A 24,265-nucleotide genomic window follows, 5' to 3' on the forward strand; every position below is an offset into this window, starting at 1 on the left:
TCTTGGGTCAGTATTGCACTTTCCACTCTAATGGTTATCGTTAGGATGGAGGAAAACCCCACCCCGGACCCCGGCTTCATTCGTGAAAAACATTGGTAAGCTCCTTGAATAGGCAGTATTGTAAACAAGGGTGGTCACGCCTTATTACTATAGTGACTAATAGAGAAAGACAACGATCAACTTAGATTAGTGACAAAAAAAAAAAAAAACACAAGATCAAGAATGTATGGCTATAACAAAATTCTAAACTCCCTTACAAAGATATATTACAAAATCATATTCCTATGTTGGTATATCATATATAGGCCTGCTATTATAAGCAGTTCAGATATAATCCAGAAAGACCTTACACAAACATAAGCTTGCCATGGTACACTACACCAGCAATTCTCAACTGGTGGGTCGCAACCCAAGGTTTTGAATGAGTCTCGGGTGTATTTTTCTTAACAAATATTTATACCAGTCAAAAGTGTGCAAAGCTGTCATCAAGACAAAGGGGGGCTACTTTGTAGAATCTCAAATATAAAATATATTTTGATTTGTTGAACACTTTTTTAGTTACTACATGATTCCATATGTGTTATTTCATAGTTTTGATGTCTTCACTATTATTCTACAATGTAGAAAATAGTACAAACTAAGAAAAACCCTGGAATAAGTAGGTGTGTCCAAACTATTGACTGGTACTGTGTATATATATATATATATATATATATATATATATATATATATATATATATATATATATAAATAAAATACTCCAATCTGAACTTAAATTAGGTAGGTGTGTAGAAATGATAATGAATTAAATTTTTTAAATAATTTAATCTCTGAAAAATCTTTTTTCAATTACAGTATTTCAATATATAGCTATTAGCAGTGTAATTTTTGGTTGATTTCGTAATCTCAAAACAGTGAGTTTAAAATTCTTCATCGAGAATATGGTCAAAATTGAATTAATGACAATGGAGGTGGGAATGTTTTTCCCTTGTCATATAATTTCTACATTTACTATTAATATTGCATTAAACATGGTTTTTGGCACATTTTGCAACTGAGACAACCTGGTTCAATTTTGGACCCGAGGCAAAACCAGTTGAGAACCACTCTACTCCACTGTGCCCCGAGGTGCTTCTTGAGGATAGCCTTTCGGCTAAGTATTATTCCATGAGGATAGCCTTTGGCTAAGTATTATTCCATGAGGATAGCCTATGGCTAAGCATTATTCCTTGAGGAGAGACTAAACATTAAAGAAGTAGAAGCACTGTATACAACAGTGGATTCTTAAAGATGCTGAGTATAGCACAAACTGGCTATCCAAAACACATGTCAAATCTGCACACGTGAAAAGACAATGTGCCATCTTGGCACTTAACTTTTCATATTCACAGTGCAGTTTTTATGTGTCTTGTAATGGAAACATAACTTTGAAAAAATTATGTTCAAAGGCAAGGATTGGCACTTGCTTTGTCAGTGAGTGAAATTGAGCTTGGTAATAGATCATAATAGTTGACAGTGTGCTGCAATAATATAATATAGTGTCCTTTTAAACAATAGTATTATGTTAAAATAAGAGAAGACATTGTCTTTTAAACAAAACCATTTGAAAATGGATTTCTCTTTGGGATATAAAAGCCCCCCCACCCCCTTGTGCTTTCAACATGACATTGACGATGGCAGTCTTCCATCTGAAAACATGAAATATGGACTAACTTCAGGAAAGGCTATCGACGGGTCGAAGAGAGAGGTCCTTCATAGTGTTCAATTCACTCAAACAGTAGGCTTCAAAAGTCCCACCTGACACAAGAATTTGGTAGCAAAGCTTTCAATCCCCCTGTACTACTGACTGTTGACCCGCACTTTCATTCTGTTGCCTCAGCATCACAGCATTTTGAAGATGCTCCAACGGAACTGCCTTCTCCTTGTTTTTGGAGCTTGAAACAGATGCTCTATTGTACAGTGTTCCCTACTGACTGTGTGATTCAAATGTATGCAGTTGCTCAAGAAGAATCATCTCACCTGTGGACACTGTGCTAGTCCATGGTAGAAAGAAAATCAGAACTAATAACATGTGTATAAATGTGTGTTCATCTTATGGAGTGTGTGCAATAACTTCTCCATCGTTAACAAGACCATGGCGTGTACTTACAAGGTAAGCATTTTAACCCCTTCGCTGTGGTTAGGTTTTGTTTTGAATTACACCACCGAATCTCAGTGAGGAGTCCATTAGGTCAAACCATTTGACTTAAGAGCGAACCACTATGTCTGTAGGGTGTTTGTGCTCTAACTAAAAAAATAACTAACACACTCCAAAACATAAAAGCACTAGTGTTAAAAAAATATAGGGATCCTACAAAAAACAATTCAGAATAAAACAGCAAAACTAAACATAAAATACTTGGTGGGGAACACAGAACAGAATAAGCACATGGAATCCTTTCAAATTAAATACCTGTAAAAATGAAATGGACACATTGACCTCCCTCTGTACCCTCTCCCTCCCCTATAACATTTAACATGCGTAAGTGTCCACTATCAGTCTTAAAAATCCCTTCCGTTGTAAATAACCGGCTTCTCGAGTGCCAAGTGGTAGAGGACTTTCTTGGAGATGAACCTGTGAGGATGCGATGAAGAAGTAGAACAAAATTAAAATATGCAACATTAAGATTATACAATCACAAGCAATTAGTACGGCACAGTACTTCATTGTACTTCAGTACTTTAGAGCCGTTATCCATCGCCACAAGGGCACCTGGGAACTGGATACGGACTTGATGCTAGCGATAGATGTTCTACACAAGCACACGCTACCATGAGGACGAGGATTTCAGTGTGAGTGTTGAAGGGTTTTGCGCGTGTACGGGTAAGCAAATTAACGTTTTGCCTGTCGTATGCTGATAAGGAGTCGTCAAAGGGATGACGCTCTGCTCTAGACAAGAACACGGAGTGTTAAAGAACTTTGAGTGAGTATGGGTAACAACAACAATAATACAAATAATATAATGGGCATCTTTAGCGTATCGAACCTTGAGAAGGAGTTGTCGAAGATGAGTGTGTAGAGACCAGGGTTCCTGACTTTCAGCTGGCCTTGGATGGCCTCTTTGTGGGAGTTACAGCGAGTCAGAGGAATCAGCACCTGAGAGCAGAGCATTAGAAGATGTGTTTAAAGTCCTAGATTTGAATGCTATTACTTAAAAAATGCTCAATACAATGTTGTCTAAGTCAGATGTGTCAAACTCAATCCCTGGAGGGCCGTGAGTATGCTGGTTTTGGCTATTTCCTGTCAATGTGTGTCCAATTAAAACCTAGACAACCATGTGAGAGGAGTTCCTAACAAACAAATTGCCTTTATTGATCAAGTACAGGGGAGGAGCGAAAACCCGTAGACTGAGTGTCCAGGAATTGAGTTTGACAACCCTGGTCTACGTACTATTTATGTGTATAAAGGTTTTGTATTATCGGCTTTGGATTATCATATTTCCAATTAGTAAACAGTATGTATGTAGATCCAGAGTAACTTAGGTCACACAAGATTTTCAAGTATTTCACATTTTGTCTAAAACCCGCTTCAAAAATCATCGTAAGCGGAGCTAAAGAAAATGTCAACATGAGAAAAAAAGATGATTGTGTTGACATTCAGACAGGAAGAGGTGACTTTTCAGAACAACCGTTGCCCTTTTAAACAAACTGTAGAAACAAGCTTGAGAAACAGACTATTTAAAACACTCATTGACTAGAATGATGAGTCAATTATTTATTCTCTGCGGCAGTTGAAGCCGATGGAGACAAACTCTATAAACTCAGTGGTGTGAAGTACTAAAGTGAAAATACTTAAAAGTACTACTTAAGTAGTTTTCTGGGGTATCTTTACTTTATTATTTATATTTTTGACAATTTTCACTTTTACTTCACTACATTCCTAAAGAAAATGATGTACTTTTTACTCAATACATTTTCCCTGACACCCAAAAGTACTTGTTACATTTTGAATACTTCGCAGGACAGGAAAATGGTCCAATTCACACACTTATCAAGAGAACATCCCTGGTCATCCCTGCTGCCTCTGATCAAGTTGACTCACTGAACACACATGCTATGTTTTTGGGTACTTTTCCCACCACTTCTTAAACTCGGGGCTGTTCTGAACAGAATGAGCCCATGTTCACCATATTGTAACGACAACTGCCTACTAAAGTCGCACCTGATGAATGCATTTCCTGAATCCATTCTGGGAAAAACAAAATGACGATGCGTTTCAATAAAGGGCCGTGCACGAATATTATTACCAAGTTACTGAATGTATCAATGCACGAATATTATTACCAAGTTACTGAATGTATCAATGCACGAATATTATTACCAAGTTACTGAATGTATCAATGCACGAATATTATTACCAAGTTACTGAATGTATCAATGCACGAATATTATTACCAATTTACTGAATGTATCAATGCACGAATATTATTACCAAGTTACTGAATGTATCAATGCACGAATATTATTACCAAGTTACTGAATGTATCAATGCACGAATATTATTACCAAGTTACTGAATGTATCAATGCACGAATATTATTACCAATTTACTGAATGTATCAATGCACGAATATTATTACCAAGTTACTGAATGTATCAATGCACGAATATTATTACCAAGTTACTGAATGTATCAAGAGTACTTTCAGATTTCGTTATCAACAAATGGCTGTGAAAAAGTACAGTGAAGATAAAATGCAGATAAAAGCCATCTCCAAATTCAGTCGTGTCAGGTCAGGTAAACTGCTGTGTTCTCACCTTTGTTTTGAAAATGTCTCCATGATCTCCAAAGTGCTCTCTTTATACAATGGCTATGCATTATGCGTCAACTATCTTGTTTCTGTTAGAAGCATTTCAATTTGGCCATGTCCATATTCATTTATTTTATTTAACTAGGCAAGTCAGTTAAGAACAAATTCTTATTCCCAATGACATTTACATTTACATTTAAGTCATTTAGCAGACGCTCTTATCCAGAGCGACTTACAAATTGGGATGACGTGGGAACAGTGGGTTAACTGCCTTGGTCAGGGGCAGATTGACAGGCTTTTACCTTGTCAGCTCGGAGATTTGATCTTGCAACCTTTCAGTTACTAGTCCAACGCTCTAACCACTAGGCTACCTGCTGCCCCCAGACAGGGGAGACATAATCCTAGAAGATCAACTCTCCCAAACCGAGACGCTCGACACATCCCCTAAATCAAATAAAGCCTTGATGACTGCAGAAAATCCTGCCTGTACACACAGTAGCTCTCCAGGACTTGGGGTTGGTGATTGACCTCTGATCTAAGAGCTGAGCTGGGGCGTGGTTGTCGTACCTTGGATTGTTCCACGGGGACGTCGGCGGTCACGCGGTACACCATGCCGAACGAGATGCTCTTGGGCTCCGAGGAGAACATCCAGCTCACGGTTGGGCTGCAATCGACCACGACGATGGAGATCACACTGTAGCAACTGGACTTGACAAAAAGCTCCCGGGAGCCATCGCCAAACTGAGAGATGTCGTCGATGCTGACAGGGACGACCAGACTGGAAACACAACACAACATATCAAATCAAATATTTTTTGTCACATGCGCCGAATACAAAAAGTGTAGACCTTACAGTGAAATGCTTACTTACAAGCCCTTAACCAACAATGCAGTTAAGAAAATACCCCCCGCAAAAAAAGTGAGAGATAATAATAACATATAATTAAAGAGCAGCAGTAAATAACAATAGCGGGGCTATATACAGGGGGTACCGATACAGAGTCAATGTGCAGAGGGACCGGTGTCGAGGTAATATGTACATGTAGGTAGAGTTATTGAAGTGACTATGCATAGATAATAACAGAGAGTAGCAGCAGCGTAGAACGGGAGAGGGCAATGCAAATAGTCTGGGTAGCCATTTGATTAGCTGTTCAGAATTCTTATGGCTTGGGGGTAGAAGCTGTTTAGGAGCCGCTTGGACCTAGACTTGGCGCTCTGTTACTGCTTGTTGTGCGGTAGCATAGAGAACAGTCTATGACTAGGGTGGCTGGAGTCTTTGACAATTTTTAGGGCCTTCCTCTGACACCACCTGGTAAAGAGGTCCTGGATGGCAGGAAGCTTGGCCCCGGTGATGTACTGGGCCGTACGCATTACCCTCTGTAGTGCCTTGCGGTCAGAAGCCGAGCATTTGCCATACCAGGCAGTGATGCAACCAGTCAGGATGCTCTCGATGGTCCAGCTGTAAAACCTTTTGAGGATCTGAGGACCCATACCAAATCTTTTCAGTCTCCTGAGGGGGAATAGGCTTTGTCGTGCCTTTCTCATGACTGTCTTGGTGTGCTTGGACAATGTTAGTTTGTTGGTTATGTGGACACCAAGGAACTTGAAGCTCTCAACCTGCTCCACTACAGCTCTGTCGATGAGAATGGGGACGTGCTCGGTCCTCCTTTTCCTGTAGTCCACAATCATCTCCTTTGTCTTGATCACATTGAGGGAGAGGTTGTTGTACTTGGTCTCTGACATCCTCCCTATAGGCCTTCTCATCGTTGTTGTGATCAGGCCTACCACAACTTAATGATGGTGTTGGTGTCGTGCCTGGCCATGCAGTCATGAGTGAACAGGGAGTACAGGAGGGGACTGAGCATACACCCCCTGAGGGGCCTCCGTGATGAGGATCAGCGTGGCGGATGTGTTGTTACCTACCCTTACCACCTGGGAGCAGCCCGTCAGGAAGTCCAGGGTCCAGTTGCAGAGGGAGGTGTTTATTGATAAGCTGTGAGGGCACTATGGTGTTGAATGCTGAGCTGTAGTCAATGAATAGCATTCTCACATAGGTGTTCCTTTTGTCCAGGTGGGAAAGGGCAGTGTGGAGTGCAATAGAGATCACATCATTTGTGGATCTGTTGGTGCGGTATGCAAATTGGAGTGGGTCTAGGGTTTCTGGGATAAATGGTGTTGATGTGAGCCATGACCAGCCTTTCAAAGCATTTCATGGCTACAGACATGAGTGCTACGGGTCAGTAGTCATTTAGGCAGGTTACCTTAGTGTTCTTGGGCACAGGGTCTATGGTGGTCTGCCTGAAACATGTTGGTATTACAGACTCAGACAGGGAGAGGTTGAAAATGTCAGTGAAGATACTTTCCAGTTGGTCAGCGCATGCTCGGAGTACACGTCCTGGTAATCTGTCTGTGAATGTTAACCTGTTTAAAGGTTCTACTCACATACGCTGCGGAGAGTGTGATCACACAGTCGTCCGGGAACAGCTGATGCTCTCATGCATGTTTCAGTGTTACTTGCCTCGAAGCGAGCATAGAAGTTATTTAGCTCGTCTGGTAGGCTCGTGTCACTGGGCAGCTCTCGGCTGTGCTTCCCTTTGTAGTTGGTAATAGTTTGCAAGCCCTGCCACATCCGACGAGCGTCGAAGCCGGTGTAGTACGAGTCGATCTTAGTCCTGTTTGAAGGTTCGTCGGAGGGCATAGCGAGATTTCTTATAAGCTTCTGGGTTAAGAGTTCCGCTCCTTGAAAGCGGCAGCTCTACCTTTTAGCTCAGTTCGAATGCTGCCTGCAATTCATGGCTTCTGGTTGGGGTATGTACGTACAGTCACTGTGGGGACGACGTCATCGATGCACTTATTGATCAAGCCAGTGCCTGATGTGTACTCCTCAATGCCAGAAGAATCCGGGAACATATTCCAGTCTGTGCTAGCAAAACAGTCCTGTAGTTTAGCATCTGCTTCATCTGACCACTTTTTTTATAGACCGAGTCACTGGCGCCTCCTGCTTAAATATTTGCTTGTAAGCAGGAAAGGAGGATAGAATTATGGTCAGATTTGCCAAATGGAGGAAGAGCTTTGTATGCGTCTCTGTGTGTGGAGTAAAGGTGGTCTAGAGTATTTTTTCCTTCTGGTTGCACATTTAACATGCTGATAGTAATTAGGTAAAACTGATTTAAGTTTCACTGCATTTAAGTCTGCGGCCACTAGGAGCGCCGCCTCTGCATGAGTGTTTTCCTGTTTGCTTACGGCGGTATCCAGCTCATTGAGTTTGGTTTTAGTGCCAGCATCGGTCTGTGGTGGTATGGTAGATATTATGGTCTACAGCTTATCAGATATTCTACATTAGGCAAGCAAAACCTCAAGATTTCCTTAGATATCGTGCACCAGCTGTTGATTACAAATATGCATAGGCCCCCGCCCCGTGTCTTACCAGAGGCTGCTGTTCTATCCTGCCGATCATGTATAGCCTGCCAGCTGTATGTTATTAATGTCGTCGTTCAGCCACGACTCTGTGAAACATAAGATATTACAGTTTTTAAATGTCCCGTTGGTAGGATATACGTGGTTTCAGTTTGTCCAATTTATTTTCCAGCGATTGAACGTCAGCTAGCAGTACGGAGGGCAAAGGCAGATTAGCCACTCGTCGCCTGATAATCACAAGGCACCCTGACCTCTTTCTGCAAAATCTCAGTTTCCTTCTCCAGCGAATGAAGGGGATGAGGGCCTGTTCGGGTGTTTGGAGCATATCCTTCCCGTACGACTCATTAAAGAAAAACTTTGTCCAATTTGAGGTGAGTAATCACAGTTCGGATGTTCAGAAACTCTTTTCGGTCATAAGAGACGATAGCAGCAACATTGTGTACAAAACAAGTTACGAACAACGCAGAAAAACAAACAAAATAGCACGGTTGGATAAGAGCCAATAAAGCCATCCCCTCCAGCGGCATCATCACATATCAGAGGAAGAGTAATTTGATTTGACTGAGATTTCAACTTGAGTTCCCTCACACAATACACTGCCAGTCTTGGCCGGGATTCAGTGTAGTTGTGAAATTGCCTGTAATGGAAAAAGGAAGTACTGGCAGAGGAAGCTGGAATAGTAGTGCTGTTATTGACATCAGAAATGTTAGTTGTTGATGTGTTATTCGGGTTCAGTGAAAGGTCTGCAATGTGTGTGTGTGGGTATGTATGTGCGTGTGCGTGCACAAAGTTCTAGACTCACGTGACTTCTCCAGACTTGAGAAGGGCGATCTCTGCGTCCTGCAGAGTGGGCACATTCTCTTCTGGGGTCGTGTCTCCTGTGCCTCTGCATGGCGTGGGTCACATGACAAAAGACAGTATTGATTTACCACATAGCTTCTCATAGCTTCTCATAACCACACATCTACTGTGTCTATTGGCTAATTAAGACTTTAGGGCCGAACCAAACCATACTGTGGTCGTAATGTTTACAACCACAAATAACCGGTGGCTTATTGGAGGGTAAAACGGCATGACAGTTTATCTGCCTGTAGGGAAAAATGTATAGGGAACGTAACTCTCTCACTGTGACTGGCGATCAGAGTTTGTCCAACTTTTCATTTACCACCATATTAGTGCAAATAGGAATATTGGTGTTAGTGACCCTGTGTTTGAAGACGTTTGCCAATTTGATGCTATATATAAAAAAATATATATATATTTTCAACAAATGATCCACCATCAGGATTCTGTGCCAATGCACCACAACTAATAAGCAAAGCATACTGACTTTGGGCACTTCAACATCATGGTTTGCAATTTCAACACCATCAATCTGCACAGTTTGGATGCTGGATTATATTCCGGACGAACGCGCACAGGTAGCCTACAGGAGACTTTCAAAGTAGCCTAATCAGATTAAAACATTGTGACTGGTTGTGTTTATCCACACATAAAAGGAAATACATTCTAAAAGTTAAATGACAAATATTTAGGCTATATTGAAGCGTTTTGGGTTCTAGGTACGCAAGGAATAGCCACTTGGATCAGAGAGGAGGCAGAGCAGGTGTTAAGCTTTCCTGAATAACTAGGCCTGCTGGGAGCACATTTGGCCACATTATTATACGACAGGCTGAGCTGCTACTGTGTCTTTCTATACCTTATGAACTGTCGAGAGTAGACCCACAATTGGTCCAAATGGAATGAATGGCATGAAATATTCAAATCACAAGGCTTTTGCGCCGTTGTTCAATTGACAGTTGCAGTTTACAGCCTACAGTAGAATGTTTAACTCACTTAAAAACAATAACGCAATTATGCATTACAATGTGGTGCTGTAGGCTACCCTGTGCAGGATAATTGTATTGTCCCTAAACAAGACCAATAGGGCACCATTTTGAGCTGTGTGTCTCAAGCCTTCACTGTTCTTTCATAGGCAATGACGCACCTTGGCATCTCCGCTTATATTGAAAATTGGTCCAGCTTTGAATGTTTTTATGTGTGGTAGGATTGTTAGTTAGCATATTGCAGATCTGGACAATCCGCCTACCACCACAGGCACTATGAGTGGTGGATAGAGGGCAGGCTAGACAGACTGGTTGACTATATTGACCTGTGTGGTATAGTTAGCGCGCGGAAAAGCGGAGTGCATAACGGATGTACCAAAACGCATTGATATAGGGGAGGCGCATGCAAGCAGATGAGGAAATTTAGCTAGGATGGAAGACATTATATAGGAAGCCTGGGAAAAAACACACCACCCTACCCAACCTGGCAATTCAGCTAGGATGGAAGACATTATTTAGGAAACCTGGGGGAAAAACCGCACCACCCTACCCAACCTGGCAATTTAGCTAGGATGGAAGACATTATATAGGAAACCTGTGAAAAAACACACCACACTACCCAACCTGGATGTGTTAAATCAAACCTCTGGATGCATACATTTACGGTCATTTTCTTTCCCACTGTTAACTCCGGGCTTTCTCCTTGATCTGCTTATGACTTCCATTCACAATCATTTCAGCAGCGGATGTCCACAAATGGAAGGCAGCAGAGTGTGTGAAGGTCACAATTAACTTTAGTTTGCGACCAACTTTTTTGTGTTTTTCTTTTTCTTGTGAGGGGTTCAGATCACAGACAGGCAATAATATTCAAAAAGTACATAGAGAAAGCATCAAAATAAGGTAGAAAGTAAAAACATGCATAAAAGACAAAACACCAAACAAAATCCAAAATAAAATAGCTGCAAGCAGCAATGCCGGGGTTCAAGCTGTGGGCCCACTGCCACCAGGACAAATTGGAAACATTGCCCTTAGGATAAGCTACTTCTGTACTCCTTACCAAGCTTGCAAATGATCAAAACTCAAAATCAAACAGATCAAGCAATACTCTTTCAATATATTTTGGATTTTTTTTATGACATTGACTACTTTCAAACATTTTCTTCTGCAGAACCTCTGGACTGATCGGCACCAAATTTGGTATATAGCAAATATAGATGCACATCTTCAAACACAATATTTTTCCAAGACTCATGCTCAAACAATATTGCCGCTATGAGCCAATAAGCGTGCATGAATGATTTTTTTCTGTCAGACAGCGCCCCCATGCAGCCAAACTGAACATTAGGTTAGCTGGACTCATATCCCTGAGCATGTGTGCCAAATGTCATCATTCTGAGCTAAATTGGCAGCATTTTTGCAGAGTCAAATTTAATCTGTGAATTAATTTAGTGTATTCATTTATAATACACATTTTGGGAGGACATTGGGATATTATTTCAGACTCTTAATATAATAATATATCCCATTTAGCAGACGCTTTTGTCCAAAGCGACTTACAAGTCGGCTGGGGCCACTACTTTTACATATGGGTGGTCCCAGCGGGAATCGAACCCACGACGCTTGGCGTTGCAAGCGCCATGCTCTACCGACTGAGCCACACAGGACCCTTTTCAAGTCTGTATTGTGTTGATGTCTAAGACCTGCGTTACATACCGTAATTATTCCCATTGGTTTATGGAGGGTTTCTAGTAGGTTTTTTAAATATAGTTTGGATACAAAGCCTCAACTTGTGTTCCTGCTACCTATAGTACCAACGTTGTAAGTGGGTGGAGTGGGAGTGGTTGACTCCAAGGGACTCCGTATGTGTGAATAGTGGGTTGTAAATGCAAAAAAGAAAAGAAAATGACAAACCAGGTAAATTATACATGTTTTTCAGGTCTGTAATTGCAGCAGTGAGTTGTTTGTAGTTTCTCTACACAATTGTATCTAGAAGGAATAATGTCAGAGCCTAGATATTTAAACAGGGTCATGGTTGGTATCTCCAATTCTAGCTTGAGGTTGGACATTGCTTAAAGTGGGAGCAAAGATGATCCAGTGAGGTTGATCATATACAGTTGAAGTTGTGAGTTTACATACACTTAGGTTGGAGTAATTAAAACTCTTTTTTCAACCACTCCACACATCTCTTGTTAACAAACTATAGTTTTGGCAAGTCGATTAGGACATCTACTTGGTGCATGACACAAGTCATTTTTCCAACAATTGTTTACAGACATATTATTTCACTTAAAATCCACTGTATCACAATCCCAGTTGGTCAGAAGTTTACATACACTAAGTTGACTGTGCCTTTAAACAGATTGGAAAATTACAGAACATTTTGTCATGGCTTTAGAAGCTTCTTATAGGCTAATTGACATCATTTGAGTCAATTGGAGGTGTACCTGTGGATGTATTTCAAAACCTACCTTCAAACTCAGTGCCTCATTGCTTGACATCATCAAAAGAAAATCAGCCAAGACCTAGGAAAAAAAATTGTGGACCTTCACAAGTCTGGTTCATCCTTGGGAGCAATTTCCAAACGCCTGAGGGTACCACGTTCATCTTTACAAACAATAGTATGCATGCATAAACACCATGGGACCATGCAGACATAATACCGCTAAGGAAGGAGACACGTTCTGTCTCCTAGAGATAAACGTACTTTGGTGTGAAAAGTGCAAATCAATCCCAGAACAACAGCAAAGGACCTTCTGAAGATGCTGGAGGAAACAGGTACAAAAGTATCTATATCCACAGTAGAACGAGTCCTATATTGACCTAACCTGAAAGGCCGCTCAGCAAGGAAGAAGCCACTGCTCCTAAACAGCCATAAAAAAGCCAGACTACGGTTTGCAACTGCACATGGGGGACAAAGATCATACTTTTTGGTTTAATGTCCTCTAGTCTGATGAAACAAAAAATAGAACTTTTTGGCCATAATAACCATCTTTATGTTTAGAGGAAAAAGGGGGAGGCTTACAAGCCGAAGAACACCATCCCAAACGTGAAGCACGGGGGTGGCAGCATCATGTTGTGGGCGTGCTTTGCTGCAGGAGGGACTGGTGCATTTCACAAAATAGATGGCATCATGAGGCAGGAAAATTGTGAATATATTGAAGCAACATCTCAAGACATCAGTCAGGAAATTAAAGCTTGGTTGCAAATGGGTTTTCCAAATGGACAATAACCCCAAGCATACTTCCAAAGTTGTGGCAAAATGGCTTAAGAACAACAAAGTCAAGGTATTGAAGTGGCCATCACAAACCCCTGACCTCAATCATATAGAAAATGTGTGGGTACAACTGAAAAAGTGTGTGTGAGCAAGGAGGCCTACAAACCTGACTCAGTTACACCAGCTCTGTCATGAGTAATGGGCCAAAATTCACCCAACTTATTGTGGGAAGCTTGTGGAAGGCTACTCTAAACATTTGACCCAAGTTAAACAGTTTAAAGGCAATGCTACCAAATACTAATTGAGTGTAAACTTCTGACCCCCTGGGAATCTGATGAAAGAAATAAAAGCTGAAATAAATCATTCTCTCTACTATTATTCTGACATTTCACATTCTAAAAATAAAGTAGTGATACCAACTGACTGACAGGAAATATTTACTAGGATTAAATGTCAGGAATTGTGAAAAACTTAGTTTAAATGTATTTGGCTAAGGTGTATGTAAACTTCCGACATCAACTGTATTAAAATATGAATATCATACAGTGGACATCTAAGCCTATAGGCCTTTGTTTTAGGAAAGTAGCCTAAACTCCCCCCAAAAAAGGCTAGAAGCTACACATCGAAACACAAGGAATAGTGGTTTTGTAATTTGTTACAGGCCGTTTTTAAGGACACGTAAATGTGGCTCATTTGGCCAACATCCCTTGCTTATTGATAGCGCTGGCTGTGCCAGGTTGCATCTGAATGCATATGGATGTGCATGACATTTCTCAAATGTACAGTAAATTGGATGGAAACCTAGCTATGGACACCCTAAAGACTCTGACAAGTATGCTAGTCCACTGTCACCTTGATTATGCCTGCACATCATGGTTCACCAGAAGCCACAAACATCTAAATAATAAGCTACAAGCCAAACAAGCTTGTAAGAATTGTACTTAAATTCCCCCTTCATACTCATCTGGATGTTGAGCTTTTTTTTGTCTCTACGTCTGTAATGTGTCTGCATTTAAGTCATTGTACATGTATTATGTAGAAAATAGGGCCCACAACGACAATAAGTCCCGACTTTTTTGTGCAATCCTGGTTCCAAAATCTTGGTGTGTATATACTACTGTTCAGAAGTTTGGGGTCACATAGAAATGTTCTTGTTTTCTATGAAAACACACATGAAATTAGTTGCAAAATGAATAGGAAATATACTCAAGACTTTGACAAGGTTATAAATAATGATTTTTAATTGAAATAACAATTGTGTCCTTCAAACTTTGCTTTGTCAAATAATCCTACATTTGCAGCAATTACAGCCTTGCAGACCTTTGGCATTCTAGTTGTCAATTTGTTGAGGTAATCTGAAGAGATTTCACCCCATGATTCCTGAAGAATCTCCCACAAGTTGGATTGGCTTCATGGGCACTTCTTACATACTATACGGTCAAGATGCTCCCACATCAGCTCAAAAGGATTGAGATCCGGTGACTGTGCTGGATGCTCCATTACAGACAAGAATACCAGCTGACTGCTTCTTCTCTAAATAGTTATTGCATAGTTTGGAGCTGTGCTTTGGGTCATTGTCCTGTTGTAAAAGGAAATTGACTCCAATTAAGTGCCGTCCACAGGGTATGGCATGGTGTTGCAAAATGGAGTGATAGCCTTCCTTCTTCAAGATCCCTTTTACCCTGTACAAATCTCCCACTTTACCACCACACCAAAGCACCCCCAGACCATCACATTGACTCCACCATGCTTGACAGACGGTGTCAAGCACTCCTCCAGCATCTTTACATTTTTTCTGCGTTTTTTCTGCGAATGTTCTTCTTTGTGATCCGAACACCACAAACTTAGATTTGTCTGTCCATAACTCTTTTTCCAATTTTCCTCTATCCAGTGTCTGTGTTCTTTTGCCCATCTTAATCTTTTATTTTTATTGGCCAATCTGAGATATGGCTTTTTCTTTGCAACTCTGCCTAGAAGGCCAGCACCCGGAGTCGCCGCTTCACTGTTCACTTGTGAGGCGTCTGTTTCTCAAACTAGACACTCTAATGTACTTGTCCTCTTGCTCAGTTGTGCACCAGTTGTGGTGCACTCCCACTCCTCTTTATATTCTGGTTAGAGCCAGTTTGCGCTGTTCTGTGAAGGGAGTAGTACACAGCGCTGTACGAGTTCTTCAGTTTCTTGGCAATTTCTCGCATGGAATACCCTTAATTTCTCAGAACAAGTATAAACTGCCGAGTTTCAGAAGAAGGCATGACCTCGAGAGCAGTTCACACCAGACATCCCAAGAATATTGCTGAACTGAAACAGCTTTGTAAAGAGGAATGGTCCAAAATTCCTCCTGACTGTTGTGCAGGTCTGATCCGCAATTACAGAAAATGTTTGGTTGAGGTTATTGCTGCCAAATGAGGGTCAACCAGTTATAAATCCAAGAGTTCACATACTTTACCCACCCTGCACTGTAAATGTTTACACTGTGTGTTCAATAAAGACATGAAAACTTATAATTGTGTGTTATTAGTTTAAGCAGACTATGTTTGCCTATTGTTGTGACCTAGATGAAGATCAGATCAAATTTTATGACTAATTTATGCAGAAATCCAGGTATTTCCAAAGGGTTCACATACTTTTTCTTGCCACTGTAGGTCTACTACGTTAATCAATAGACATACATGCCCTTCCGTGAGTCAAGCAGGAGATGGAGCCATCAACCAAATTGAGAGGTACCTAAGAACTCTGAGAGAACCACATTAAGGGCAAAAAGTTCCTTCATACCTCTCCCCAAATGCAATGCATCCATAGAAACCTTCTGTAGGATTGTTGAAAATGATGTAGGTGACCTACTGAAAGACAAACAGAAACACAAATCCTATGATAACCTGAGTAGAGACGAGAGAATGGCTCTTAAGGACTTACAATCAGATCCTTCAATTATCATAAAAAAAATGTGACAAAGGAAGAGGAATTTGTATACAAAACAAATGTGACTATGCGAATGAATGTCACCGACAACTATCTAAAGGTGACTTCTATCACAAACTTCTATCACTATCACAAACGGGCACTGTAACACTTCCTTCATCAGAGAGACCCTAACCTTGCTCCATTCAATGATTGCATCTTGCAACTCTCTGAACTGGTATTATCCAATAACTACTTCATCTTTGAGTCAGACTTTTTCCTTCAAATTCAGGGAGTAGCCATGGGCTCCCTTTTTGCACCCAACTATGAGAACCTGCATGTGGGACAATTTGAGGAAGCACTTATTTACAAAACAGAGACACACCCTACTTTCTAAAATCATCCCATTGAAGAGATACATAGATGATGTCTTTGTGCTCTGGAAAGGAAGTCAGCAGAATTCCAAAACAGTGTTAAACGAGAGCTCTGAATATCTCAAATGCCCCATGCAGATTGATGAGAGAAAAATAAATTACCCGAACGTATGGATCGTCAAAGAGAATGATGCATTACACAGACTTATACACAAAGCCCATAGACCGCAATAGCCTGCTACGTGCAGATAGTATGCATCCCCTTTCCCTCAGGAATGGTCAACCATATAGCCAGTTATGCAGGGTTAAACAAATCTGTGGCCACCAGTCAGATTTTGACAGCAATGTTAAGAAAATGACAGATAAATTCAAAAAGAAAGTCTACAAGGACAAACCTCTTAATACTGCAATGATGAAAACATCTCAAAAACCAAGAGAGGAATTGCTAAAAACGAAACCAAAGAAGAAAAACAACGCAACAGTGTTTTGCACTAAGTACACCAAGTGTTCATAGAAAACGAAAGCAATCCTGAAAAAGCACTGGCATACCTCTTCAAGGAGCCCCCACTGGTGCTCTATAAGTGTGGTCGCAATATTATGGATAGATTGGTGAGATCTGACCCGCCCGCCCCCTGAGCCCACTCAGACACTCTTTACACCCATTTCAAATGGGAACTATGTGGCTCATGCGCCCACCTGCATTGCTTGCTGTTTGGGGTTTTAGGCTGGGTTTCTGTACAGCACATTGAGATATCAGCTGATGTACGAAGGGCTATATAAATACATTTGATTTGATTTACAATAGCACTACAGAAACATCCTTCTTCAGACATCCACACACTGGTCGAAAAATCCCTGTCAGTGGTATCATCTCATGCAAGACAAAGGGAGTAATCTATCTCATCACCTGTTCATGTGGGAAAGCCTATGTAGGGCAAACGAAAAGAAAATTAAAACAACGCATAGCTGAACACCGCAGCTCAATCAGGTGTAAGAACATTGACTATCCAGTAGCAGCTCACTTTGTTGAAGCAAACCATCCCATCTCCCCCCTCAAATACACAGGGATTGAGCATGTTGCTCTACCAAGGAGAGGAGGTAACATGGAGATCCTTACTACCTCAGAGGGAGGTCTACAGGATATCCTGTTTAAAAACTGAGCCCTAGTGGTTAGAATATTGACTTTGATCTCAGGCCATTCTTATGACCAATTATATTGGACAGGTCTTGTAAATGAATGTATTCTTTCCACAGCTTATCAGAGTACACCCAATATGTTGCCCCTGTTGATGATGCTTATAACGCATTATGGTCGAACCAAAAGATTACATGTAAGAAAATAAAAATGGAAATATTTAAATATAGTGGTAGGAAAAAGTATGTGAACGCTTTGGAATTACCTGGATTTCTGCATAAATTGGTCCTAACATATGATCTGACCTTCATCTAAGTCACAACAAAAGACAAACACAGTGTGCTTAAACTAATTGTACTGTTTGTCGACATAACCGAGTTCAAGCATTCATGAAATGACCCTGAAGTAGGCACAGTGATGCCGAAACGTTGGTGTTTTTTTACCCAATAAATGACTGGGAAGTTCTATATATGGAGTGTGCGACTCCCTTTGTTTCTATAGCTTACAGTTTATTCACCGTTAGTCAGCACCTCTACACTAAATCATTTTCTCTGGGTGTGCGCCAGCTCATGCTTTTTATGAGGCTTTCTGTTTGTCAAGATGTTTGTGATGTTGAAAACGCAAGTTTCCGAAGTCGTTATGCTTTGTCGATTGGTTGTGTGGTGCATTGGCACAGACACCTGTTGGTGGAAAAATCATTGCGTATATTTTATATAATTATAAATATGGCATTAAAATGTAGAAAATCCTATTTCTACCTAGCTGACAATTGTCTGCAGCCGGCTCTGGTCGTAGTGTAATTAAACAGGCAGGGAGAGTGAGCTCGTCGGCGAACCGTCAAACTTCTGGTCCGTAGCCCTGTGTGGCATCGTCTGTGCCACCAAAGCATGCTTAAGTGGCAAAGTTGATAAACACAGGGTCGCTACAGTTATTGATATTTGTAGTCGTAAACATTATTTTTTGTTAATTCTATGGGGGGGGGGGGCCCTCCCCATTAAATGTTGATCTGTCCCTTACTGCTTTTGTTTAATTACTAGCAGTAGAGGAGGCAGCCACCTTGAAGTTGTTGTTTTCTATTTTGCTTATATCATCCATCATTATTATGAGTTTCCTAGAGCATGGGTATGTCTACCACTTACTATTGATAATATCAAAACAACTGTAGTAGTACATTTTCTTTGTTCATTCATGCCCTGTAAATTCCTAAGAAAGCACTGATAACTTAAAAAGTAAATAGATGTGTATTCAGTAACCAGCATAGAATATGTAAAAACAAAATATTTTTTTTTACATTTCCCAGGAGTCTCCCCAGGTCGCAACTCATATAAACCCCCCTTTCCCTCCCCTACCCTCCCACCAAAAAGGGAATATTAATGATTACATTGCAGCTGTGTTATATTCGTAATATTTACAACATCCCTTTCTTGTAGACTCCAACAACGATGCATCCAGTTGCAGGGCTCTGGCATGACAGGAACAAATAGCCCATCCACAGAGCTCCCTCTATTATCGTCCCATAATCTAAATACCAAATACACTCTACTGGACTAGAAAGGGAGGGGGGGATAATAAACCACATGAAATCATTAACGTGAAATAAAAACTCATAAGCGTGAAACCAAATAATGTTTGTACAGTCACTGTTTAATAGGGACGAATATGAAGCATTCAACAGATCCTAATTTGAACAGTAAATTGCTCATTGCTGTTCAGTTCCCTCTGGGACATTCTATTCGTGGGTCCCGTCTAAGAGGGTCAAGAGGGTGTAAAAAAAGTAAGTGGGTTGAACACCCACACAAAGACAGACGGGAGTTGAACGCGAAATAAATAATACAGAAAGGGGAGAGGGGGTCAGAAAGCCTGTGAGGCCGAGTAGATTATGGTCGGGGGAGGAATCCAGCATTGGTTTGACTTCCATTGCTTCCGAGGCTTGCGTGGGTCTTGTTGTTGATGCTTCGCCGGGTGAACCATGCTGTACATCAGGTTAGTTTCGCGCAGTAGTCCTCTCACATGGTTGTAGGTAGCTTGCTGTTTCTGTAGATCTGTGCTTACATAGGCTGTTGGTTAACCATCTTTGGATTCCATGATCCCATCCGATTATTCTCAAATTACATTTCCTGCCGTGGTTTCCCAGCACCTGTGTCTTTTCCTCCAGCAGCTTATTTGCAACTAGCAATGTGTCATAGTTCTTCTCCACCGTTTCCAGCCAGGTGTGTAGGGCGGTAGCTGAAACCTTGAGATCTTTTTCCTTTTAGTCTCAATTGATGACTGTGGTTTGAAGTTTCACTACTGTGTTGTTGATTGGGCTCAGCTTGGTGATGTGAGTGGAGGATATTTCCTCACAGACAATCACTCTGATCACACTTGCAAGATCGTCAGGATCCATTGGAGTGCTGCATGTCTTGTACGGCATCCACGTGTAGGCTAGTTGTTACTTCCCGAAACATTAACCTCTCTTGGGTAGGGGGCAGTATTTTCACATCCAGATGAAAAGTGTGCCCAAAGTAAACTGCCAGTTACTCAGGACCAGAAGCTAAGATATGCATAATTGGTAGATCTGGATCGAAAACACTGTTAAATTTCTAAAATTGTTCAAATAATGTCTGAGTATAACAGAACTGATATGGCATGTGAAACCCCGAGGACAACCCCCCCCCCCCCAAAACAAAATTCAGCCTACCACTATTTTCAATGGCTGCCACTTTTATTATAAGGCGAAGTCCTCCCAGATTGCAGTTCCTAGGGCTTCCACCAGATGTCAACAATCTTTAGAAAGAGTTTCTAAAGACTGTTAGAAAAATGGAAAAATGAGCCAGAAATTGTGGGTTTTCTAGGTGGCTCCCATTTTGGCTGTAGTGTTTCCAAGCGTGTGAATGAGAGCGCATTCTTTGGTACTTTTCTCTGGCAGACAATAACGATTCTCCGTCTTAAATTTGATCATTTATTTACTCATTAGGGTACCTAAGGTTTGATTATAAACGTTGTTTGACTTGTTTGGAAAAGTTTATTAGTAACGTTTGGGATTCATTTTGTATGCATTTTGATGGAGGGAAACTGGGTGGATTATTGACTGAAGCGCGCCAGCTAAACTGAGTCTTTATGGATATAAAGAAGGACATTATCGAACAAAGGGACCATTTGTGATGTACCTGGGACCTTTTGGAGTGCCAACAGAAGAAGATCATCAAAGGTAAGGCATTTTTTTATATCGCTATTTCTGACTTTCGTGTCGCACATGCCTGGTTGAAATATGTTTTTCATGGTTTTGTATACGGGGCGCTGTCCTCAGATAATCGCATGGTGTGCTTTCGCCGTAAAGCCTTTTTGAAATATGACACAGCGGCTGGATTAACAAGAAGGTAAGCTTTATTTTGCTGTATTACACTTGTGATTTTATGAAAGTTAAATATTTATAATTCTGTAGTTTGAATTTCGTGTTCTGCAATTTCACCAGATGTTGGCCAGGTGGGACGCTACCGTCCCACCTGCCCATAAGAAGTTTTAAGCCAATACCGTTGGAATTCTTAATATTTAAAAATAAAGATATATTTGTTGTGGATAAAGTCTTACTTTGAGGGAATTCTGTGGTACGAGATAAGCCCGTTCACTGCATGCCACTGGAAATCAAGTACTTTTTGCTCAGAGTCCTACTAAAGAACTGACATTTTTATCATGAAATGAGCGTACGTCTTTGAGATTTGAGAGTTTTTCATGACTCTTTGAGAGAGAGCTTGTCATTACTCAAGTTTGTCATGACTGTGCACTTGGAATGCTGTGTGTGTGTGTACCCACGTTTCTGTATAGGCGCATGCGTGTGTGTGTACACGTGTGCGTGTGTGTTTATTTGGCTAGGTATCTGTCCATGTCTGGTTGCACTCACATTTCTAGTGCCCCCAGGGGCCGTGTGTCCTGCTCCCCCTCCAGTGAATCCCCTGTGGTTAGGGACAGCGACTCGCTGTCATAGATGCCGTTCGCATCCTCCTCTGTGATGATGTCATAGGCCCCGTCATCAGTCTTGGCGCTGGGGTCCGACACTGCACAGGAAACAAGTTTCAAGAACTTTTAAAGTTTCTTAAAGTGCAGTCGCAAAAACCATCAAGCGCTATGATGAAACTGGCTCTCATGAGGACCACCACAGGAATGGAAGACCCACAGTTACCTCTGCTGTAGAGAATAAGTTCATTAGAGTTACCAGCCTCAGAAATTGCAGCCCAAATAAATGCCTCAGAGTTCAAGTAACAGACACATCTCAACATCAACTGTTCAGAGTAGAGTGCATGATTCAAACCTTCATGTTCAAATTGCAGTAAAGAAACCACTACTAAAGGACACCAATAAGAAGAGACTTTCTTGGGCCAAGAAACACGAGCAATAGACATTAGACCGGTGGAGATTTGTCCTTTGGTCTGATGAGTCCAAATGTTAGATTTTTGGTTCCATCTGCCGTGTCTTTGTGAGACTCAAGAGTAGGTGAACGTATGATCTCCCAATGTATGGTTCCCACCGTGAAGCATGGAGGAGGTGTGACGGTGCTTTGCTGGTGACACTGTCTGTGATTTATTTAGAATTAAAGGCACACTGAACCAGCATGGCTTCCACAGCATCCTGCAGCGTTACGCAATCCCATCTGGTTTGCACTTACTGGGACTATCATTTGTTTTCAACAGGACAATGACCCAACACACCTCCAGGCTGTGTAAGGGCTATTTGACCAAGAAGGAGAGTGATGGAGTGCTGCATCAGATGACCTGGCTACCACAATTACCCAACATCAACCCAATTGAGATAGTTAGGGATGAGTTGGATCACAGAGTGAAGGAAAAGCAACCAACAAGTGCTCAGCATATGTGGGAACTCCTTCAAGACTGTTGGAAAAGCATTCCAGGTGAAGCTGGTTGAGAGAATGCTAAGAGTGTGCAAAGCTGTCATCAAGGCAAAGGGTGGTTACTTTGAAGAATCTAAAATCTAAAATATATTTTTATTTGTTTAACACTTTTGGTTACGACATGATTCCATATGTGTGAGTTCCTAGTTTTGATTTCTTCTTCACTATTATTCTACAATGTGGAAAATAGTAAAAATAAGGAAAAATCATTGAATGTGTAGGTGTGTCCAAACTTTTGACTGGTACTGTACAAACATTTTACATACACATTTTACAAAGACATTTTGCATACACGCTTTACACACATGGTACTTTTATATAAAGCAGTCACATAACAATAACACATTACCAAACATAAGCTCTTTAATCCCACCCCCTCAGCCACTCTCAGCCCATCCCACCTATCACCACAGACCCCCCTCGTTTGGTTTCCATGGGCTATTATTTTTCAATTGTGCTGTGATGTTTTACATAATGTTTTAACCTTTCTAATCGTATAGTATCTCTTGATGTTTTTACTAGCCTATTTCTTTGAACTTCTCATCTTATCCCATCTGTCAGGTTTTGTATGTGTGATGACGACGCACGTCATTGGGCTTTGGCTGTTCTATAAACGTCCACACCAGAACTTACCTTTTTGAGGAATATGAAGGCTTCTTGAAATCTGTAGTAGCCGTACATTTTCACTTCCCAGTAAAATGATGTGACAAAACAAGTCAGATGTTTGCAAAGCAACCTCCGCTGTGGTTTTTGCCATTTTTGTTCATGAAAGCAGTAAAGGGGAAGGGAGATTAAGACAATTGAATTGAGGTGGCACCTACCACCCCTCACCCTTTTGCTTAGAACAAGATAATGGAAGTATACCACTAGAATGGTTAGGAATGCCAGAAGGTTTCTGTTCTTATTCCACAGGGTAGAGGATGGTCTTGTTTCAGTACCTGTTATGACTTCCCTATTCAACACAAAACCACTTTACACAACCTTGAAAGAAGGCCAGAGTAATTGTGACAAATTGTGTTTTTCAATCAAATTGTCTCATGGGGGTTTGCTTAAATACGTGTCCCTTTCGACTGAGTGTTTGAAAAAGGCCTTTGCAAGTGTGTGTGTGAGCATGTATTTGTATGTGTGGGTTTTTGAGTGCGCATACTAGGAGTGTGTACGTGTATTTGCGTGTGCATACGTGAGACCATCTATATCTCACCTGTAACCCTGGGAGTAGGTTTGTAGGGGGCTGGTTTGGGGAGAGAGTGAGGCCCAATTACGGGGGGAGGCAGCTGGGTGTCGGAGGGACTCAGCTCACCCTCTGTGAACCTCTCCACCACGGCTCTATGTTGGGTGTAACACTCCCTACAGCAACGCTCCTTTTTCCCACTGTGCTTGGTCATCACAAAGTTGTTACTGCAGTAGTAGCAGAAGATGCGTCCACACAGCCTGAAACAAGAAGAAAGTCTAGTATTGTATCACTGTGGAACATTCATTCAATACAGAAGTTAAATTACTAAAATGCCTATTCAAATACTGAATTGCCTGAAAGTCCAATATAATTGAGACCTTGGAATTATTAGCCAATATACTCAATCAACCATCCTGGCAATATCGCAAGATTCATCACCTCTGTCCATTGTAACCACTATGTAAAATGGCCTGTTTACAAATGTGTATAACAGTGGCGGTCAGTGGCGTTAAAGATGAGGGAGGACAATTTATTTTTATCAGCATGGCCTTA

At 41.2% G+C, this 24,265-nt stretch overlaps 1 protein-coding gene across 10 annotated transcripts in view; it reads right to left on the minus strand.

Moving 5' to 3' along the window:
* Window positions 1-743: 743 nt before the first annotated feature.
* Window positions 744-24,265, minus strand: part of LOC135512583 (FYVE and coiled-coil domain-containing protein 1-like) — a 58,559-nt gene continuing 35,037 nt past the window's right edge. For 9 of the 10 annotated variants that reach the window (XM_064934759.1, XM_064934760.1, XM_064934751.1 and 6 more), the window contains 6 exons: window positions 23,741-23,970; window positions 21,535-21,688; window positions 9,010-9,093; window positions 5,358-5,568; window positions 3,027-3,136; window positions 744-2,614 (listed from right to left, as the gene is read on the minus strand). In XM_064934759.1, coding sequence (XP_064790831.1) covers window positions 2,542-2,614; window positions 3,027-3,136; window positions 5,358-5,568; window positions 9,010-9,093; window positions 21,535-21,688; window positions 23,741-23,970 — 862 coding nt within the window. In that variant the 3' untranslated portion in view covers window positions 744-2,541. Of the gene's footprint in view, window positions 2,615-3,026; window positions 3,137-5,357; window positions 5,569-8,217; window positions 8,297-9,009; window positions 9,094-21,534; window positions 21,689-23,740; window positions 23,971-24,265 lie in introns of those variants that run through there. The other variant, XR_010451432.1, reaches the window with a different exon arrangement.

The sequence above is a fragment of the Oncorhynchus masou genome, chromosome 24 (assembly GCF_036934945.1).
Source record: "Oncorhynchus masou masou isolate Uvic2021 chromosome 24, UVic_Omas_1.1, whole genome shotgun sequence".
NCBI lineage: Eukaryota > Metazoa > Chordata > Actinopteri > Salmoniformes > Salmonidae > Oncorhynchus > Oncorhynchus masou.